Source organism: Sceloporus occidentalis, unplaced genomic scaffold (assembly GCF_023333645.1).
Source record: "Sceloporus occidentalis isolate IW3139 unplaced genomic scaffold, rSceOcc1.0.p SCAF_15, whole genome shotgun sequence".
NCBI classification, from domain to species: domain Eukaryota; kingdom Metazoa; phylum Chordata; class Lepidosauria; order Squamata; family Phrynosomatidae; genus Sceloporus; species Sceloporus occidentalis.
In genome coordinates, this window is record NW_028316995.1 from 7,953,991 (window position 1) to 7,961,119 (window position 7,129).

Here is a 7,129-nt window from a genome sequence, read left to right on the forward strand (position 1 = left end):
AAGAGGACTGGGAAACCTGGCAACATTACTAGAGAAATCCTAAAAGGGGAAAGCATGGCTTCCAGGAGTTCTAGTGCTGTCCTGGGACTGCAAGCATTCATTCTTCTTCTGTGTAGGTGTTTTATACGATTCTTACCCATTTAATGGATTGTGCAGGTGTTCTACTTCTATCAGCATGTAATCAATTAGAATTATGTATCATGTATTGCTGAATGAAGATGTGATTTAAAGTGTTCTTTAACAGTGAATGGATTGCTCAGTGAAAGGGATACTTGTCTTTGTCTGCAGAGTAGTTGGGATCTCACCGTTTAGATGACATTCATAGGGCAACATGGCACTCATTACATACACGTATTACACCGTGTTGCTGAAAAGGGATGTTTTCTGTTACAGACACGGTGGGTCGCAACATGGCAGAACAAGAAGTTGAAAATCTTTCTGGTCTGTCTAGTAACCCAGAGAAAAATATTTTTGCCATTCGAGAAAATGGGACAACGTGTCTTATGGCGGAATTCGCAGCTAAGATAATAGTACCCTATGAAGTACCTTCCATCAACGAAGTGGATGTAAGTCCCTGTTTACAATTAAAGTATTGTACTTACTGTATGTTTATTTATTCACAGACCTTCCAAAAAAGATCCTTATGTTATAGTTTGGGCAGGTAAATGCAGCAATCATATATATATATAATATTCATGTTTTTTCTCCAATGATTACACTTGACCTACAGATATATATATATATATATATATATATATATATATATATATATACTGTACATACATTTTTTTTTCTAATTACACTGTCTACACTGTGGTTCTGTGTCTGTTTTAGTGGGATCTGGAAGAAGCGATTATCCAGTTGCCCAGAGATACCGAAATAAAAGGCAAATGTTGGAATAATGAGTCTGAGCTGCATTTGTCCTGGTTAGACAAAGCTTACACTCTCAAGCTGTCTTTCCTAAAGGTAACTGAATTTGTAATTACAGTTTTCACATGTATCACGATACAGAATGTGATTTTTCTATACTTATAATGCGGTAGATTACCTGGTAGTGCGCAGAGTGAATGCATGTTATTTTTTTTAGCAACTTGCTAGTTATGATTAATTCTCTACCGTCTACCGTGAATGCCAAATTAACCCCCATCATCGCAGATAATCCGGATCTAACTGTAATATAGCAAGAAATGTTTTTAGTACGTTATGCTATCCAGGAACGCAAGTAACCTTACACATATTACTGATGGGAGGTGTAAATTTTAGTTATTGGGGGTAACTGTATTATTAAATGTATTGAGTACAGATTTTTAGGTTTTAGTATCTTGATGTATCAATTATCTATCATTTATTTTATAATTACCAGGAAGATTCCACTAAATCCCATGGAAAAAACTGGAAACTGAATAAAATCCAATTTTCTTATAACGTTTCGGAGCGCACAAATTTCAAGAATGGCGCAAGACGTACGTATCCACAATGACAATTTATCACACAAATATAATCGTCTTCCGAGGCTTGTTTGTGACATTGTTATGGTACGCGTGACATGCTCGCTGATTTGGAAGCGGTGTGCACCCGTTATAGTAAGGCTGCTGCATTGCGAGGATACTCGGAGTAAATTACGTAACACAAAACAAGGCCTGGCTGCGCTTGAGTGATTTATTTTGCGGGAAAGAAAAAGAAAATACGTCCTTAATTTGTGAAACCCCACAATTACAGCATTAGCATAACAGAAGGAAAATGGGCTCTTTTATGGCCAGATGAGATGCTAGCTGCAGTCGCTGACTCATTTTTGCAGTTGGCTGCTGACGTGTTACTACCAGATGTTCACTTAATGCTGCCTACCATGCCGTCCTCTGTTGTCTTCTTCCGTCTGTCTATTAGAGGTATCCCTCCTTCCAGTCTATAGAACGAAAGAACACGAGCAGAGGATCTACCTTTCTTATTCGTCTATCCATGAAGCCCGGGTTACAAAGAACATGCGGCTTTTATGAGTCAGACCTAGATACACCACATTGGCAGTCTAAGAGTTCAATGAATACTCTGATTTCAAAGGGGAAAAAAAAACAAACAAACTAGCCCCAACAGGTATTATTCACATCAGTGAAATTTAATCCACGTGATGCTCCTTTGAAATCCAATACAGGCAATTTGTTGAAACAGCAGACTATAGTATTTATTTTATTCCATGATATTTGATCTCATATATACGATGGTTCTGAGAATGCACCTTTATCATTTCTAGTGAGTCAACTCCAAGCACAATAGTCTAGTCTTTAATATACTGTAACCGCCACGTTGAAGTGTATTTACTGACGGGTGACCACATTATGCGTATTGGTCGTATATTGCTGATGCTATCTTTATTTTTAGCTGGGAAGCACACAGCCAGCAAGCAACATCTTTCCCTCATGGTCACCCCAATTGGAATGTCCTACGAATGTGACTCTCCAGAAAGAGTCAGCCTGACCTCTACCGATCACCAGAAAGTCGTGACCCTGCTCCTCTCTGACGTTCACATTCAGCCATTCGATATCAACAGTGATTTTGTTTACAGCGAAGGTACAAGTACTGCAGCTACCGTTACGAACAAAATCTGTGTTTGTGATACTGTTTGTTATTGGACAATAAGAATGTACTCATAGAAAGTTAGTTCATGCAAATACACTCATATTATTATTATAATTATTATTATTATTAATGGCAAAAAAAGAACACGCTCTCCCGGTTTTCAGTGAAATCCGTATAACGTGTTTAATACATTCGATAAAGCACATGCATTGGGAGCATTGCATGTTTTGGATTTGGGATGGTGTTTAGACATGCTCACACATGTATTTTATTTTGCTAAATGTATTCGGTACTGAGTAGAACTGAGTAGAATCTGTGGCTTGCTATCATTCTCAGACTTATATGAATGATCTGAGATGATCCGGTCCGGCACTGATGAGATCAAACGATTGAAGCGGCTGTATGTAGACAATCTCTCTGACCTATGCAATCTTACGCTGTACATTGTATACAGTAGCAGGGTATGCAATTAAGAGAGCCCACAGAACCGACTTGAAAAGTGCCACACATTGTGTTGTGTGCCTTATATGTTCTTTGCATGCTACTGCCTATAAAATGTTATTCCAGTATAAAGACTTTGGTCTACATGCCTCATATACCTAATGTAAAGTACATATAAATACACACGCACACACACATACATGCATACACACTATCGTTCAAAAGTTTAGGGTCACTTACCAATGTTTGTGTTTTTGAAAGAAAAAGCCCATTTTGTCCATTTCAATAACATGAAATCGATCAGAAATACAGTGTAGACGTTAATGTTGTAAATTACTATTATAGCTCAAAACGACTAGTTTTTAATGGAATATCTTTAGAGACGTACAAAGGCCCGTTATCACTCCCATCACTCCTTTTAGATGTATTAAGTAATGGGTTAAATGTTAGTTATATTGTTTACCTGAGTGGTAACATTTCTTATAGTACGCAGTACCTTAGGGATAAGGAACATAAGGGGTTAGTTAGTTAGTTAGTTTCCCTGGGGGGAGGTATTTCTGGTAGTACCGTGGTTGACCCAATGTTATGTCTAGAGAAAACTCTATGGTTTTTGTATAAATGTTGATATTTTGTCCCAATATTATTACGCATTGATTGATTTGTGCTCCGATATGTTTATTTTGTGTTTTTTCCATTCCAGATTACAGGTGTCAAACAGATCAAAGAAAGCAGCTGGAGGAAAGTCTGCCGGTGATTCTGGGCATAACTTTAGGAGTGGCCATCGTGATCATCCTTGCCGTGTATCACATTCATCACAAAATGACAGCAAACCAAGTTCAGATTCCTAGGGACAGATCTCTATATAAGCACATGGGATAAACAAAGACTTATTAAATGCAGGGCACATGAATCATCAGGTAGATAAAGCAACTGCACTTTTCCTATTACCACTTACCTTTGATGCCCTTTAATCTAATCAGTAAAAAGTTCTTCCCGGCTTTCATACATGTACAGCTAGGCATTGGGAACCGATCTATGGATTTAAATATAATATGTGTGCCAATAATTTTTCAGTTATAGCATTTCGCTAGTTACTTGTATCCTTTTCATTTCCAGCGGTTTACAAAATTCATCTCTCACCCCTCTAGCACCCAAATAGTTAGGATGGGGGGGTTCATAAAAGTTCATAACGCACAATTCTAGTGGTTGCTTCATTATGTATTTATTTGCACACATCATCTGTGGTTGGAATCTCATTGCTAATAGGACCTATGCATGATAAGTATTTATATCTTAGTACAAGATAAAAATAACAGAATATTGAAAATATATATTGTTAAATAAGTTTAGGCTTTACAAATTATTTTATACAGACAATTGAAAACACCAAAATTGTCAACTTTGTTTTCTAAAAGATATAGCTAAGGAAATAGCGTAAATAATATAATGTAAATGTTAAAATATTATATTATATTTAATATTATTATATTATATTTAACGTTTCTTTTATATAGGAAGCAATGTTTGATGATAGGAGAGAAATAACTTTTGCAAATGGAACGATTCCACTTTGCATACCTGGCATGCTGCATGTTTAATTATTATGTGATTCTGTACACTATGACATCATACTGTTTGAAATATGAAAATACAATGACTATGCATACCTGTCCCTTTTTAAACGGCACTTGAAAAGACGAAATAGATCCTGTAACATATTAAACTCCTTTTAATTAAAAATATGTGTTTGTTTGAAATATTGATTTTATTAGTAGTTAAAAACGAATCAACGAATCGACGAATCGCATACATTGATCTGTGTCTCTTTTTGAACCTAACATCTGTCACCAGGTTAAGAAGGTTTAATGTTTCTATAGCTGGATAGCTATGTACTACCATTCCATCCAAGACTATGGTATTAATGTCAGTAAGTGTACAGTTTATAGTGAATTGGTGTATGTGTTTGTTACGTTAGCCAATAATTTACTATTGTTACAATTTTAGCCCTTTACTTGGCCCAACTGGATTGTCTAATAACATTACTTGAAGAAGCAATACATTGTAACATTGCCCTAGGGGTATGTGTTAATTAAACAGTGAGTTTCTCCAAGGGGACAAAAATGTGTTAATTCTTGTATTACTAGCGTGACCATATGGCCCCCTAACCTCGGAAGAAAGTGCACTCTGCAGGGCTGCCGTAAAATCATGGATACTCTGCATGATCATTTGGGGTGAGCCTTTGGGTCACCTAATTCTTGAGTGTGACCCAAAAATAATAATAATAAATACTTTTCATAGGGTTTAGACTACACTTATCTTTAGCTCCACCTGGGTGGCGAACCTGTCGTCATTTGTCACATGACATTGGCGAAGTCAATTCTTTTTGGGAAACAAGTTGTCAAGCTGAGAGAAAATGAATTACCGCTTGAACCAGTTGAACGAGCAGGTTCTCTCTACCCAATAAATTCTCTCAATTCTAGTCTCGTCATATACCCTGAATATATGTATTGTAAGATGCGCTGCGTAAATTGTTGGCGCTATATAAATAAAAGATTATATATATATATATATATATATATATATATATAGGAATAATTGTAAGTCTATTTTCGTGACATCATAATTTTTATTTTATATTTTCAACAAACAATGCTATTTTTCCTACCCTACAACCATCCCCTCACTTAATACATTATCGCTTCATGCTGGAGGCAGGTTTCTGAGGCTTGCACATTAAGGGATATTTAATTAGATAACAAAAAAAATGTTAACCTAAACATTTACCGCTGCAGGGCTACATACGAGCGATGAGGTGTATCGCACCCATGGCAGCCATACGAGTGATAACAACATGCATATTCCTTTGTGTGGAAGGTAATTATAGTTTCTGCTGTGTCCAAACACAATATACATCAGTACATTAGAAGCACAGACTGATGGGCCACGTAATGCACTAGTGTGCAGAAGCGCACATTATTTTTTGTTATTTTTATCCATTGTTTCCTTTGATTTGTTCATGTTCTTTATATTGGTGGGGACTTTAGCGAATCAGCTGTTGCGCTGAGGGTAATGCGGATGATGTAGTAACACTTACAGCGTTTCTGGAACGCTGAGATATAAAGAAGTATGACGAGGAGGCAATATGAAGGGTCTCTAAAGCACTGGTTCAGGGGTGCCAAGAGAGATGAGTGGGCAAGACAACTCTGTTTGTTGATGTCTACCAGAGCACCACGCTCGTCTTCCCAGGTCCTACTCACATTACACTATTACAGTTGGTTGGTACTTTGTGCCATGGGGTGTCTGCTATGGACGTCCAGTCCTGGGTGTTCCTTTTGAGCTTTATACCTCTAGAAGTAAAGCCTCACAGCCCAAACTCAACATATTATCAGGATAAAACATAACACATAGATCATCGATGCACAGCATATCTATGAACAAATATTCAAACTCAGGCTTGTATGTGGACTGAGGAAATGTACCAGTTTAGGGTGATGGGCTGCCCCAATTAATAATTATATCAACAACCAAGAGATACATAAATACGATCAATCAATTAAATGCAAAGAACAGTTTGGGCTGCATTCAAAAAAATGGTTAAAGCTACGATCTGTATCGTTCTCCCCTATAACAAATAGAATAATTTCTAACTTAAGAACAATTAGGATGCTTCAGTTTATTTTTCTAGCGCTTTAATGCAGTGAAATTCACTGGATTCCTCTTCGATTCATTCCAAACAGGAAGTTTTTTTATGGTTTTCACAATCGTATGTAATATCTTTGCAGCACTTTGGCTTCATTTACCATCCTTGGATTGTGTGTGCGTTTGGACAAGTCTACAGAGAAAAATCAGCTGTGGAAGTTGGCCCTTTGCTAAAAATATACAACTATAGAAATGGATGCCCATAATTTCCAACAGAATAGGGTCATTTTACTTACTAATCAAACAGCTTTTGTTAGCTCCAGTTTATAAATAATAATTCCGAGTCATTTATTCTGAATCGTCTTTTTTGATTGCCTTATTGGTTCCCTGGAAACAAAATAAGGATTTGATTTTGATGCAATGCTTTCCTACAGTATAAAGTCCAGTGAAAAATCTCCATAATTTGACAGAAAATCAA

The 7,129-nt window shown here is 36.7% G+C and overlaps 1 protein-coding gene across 1 annotated transcript; it reads left to right on the top strand.

Moving 5' to 3' along the window:
* The first annotated feature begins 377 nt into the window (after positions 1 to 377).
* On the top strand, positions 378 to 3,891 carry LOC149303209 (lysosome-associated membrane glycoprotein 5-like). The gene is made up of 5 exons (XM_089481380.1): positions 378 to 566; positions 835 to 966; positions 1,364 to 1,463; positions 2,374 to 2,562; positions 3,713 to 3,891. Exons 1-5 carry the CDS (start codon positions 378 to 380, stop codon positions 3,889 to 3,891), a joined length of 789 nt encoding a protein of 262 aa, XP_089337506.1.
* The last annotated feature ends 3,238 nt before the right edge of the window (positions 3,892 to 7,129 follow it).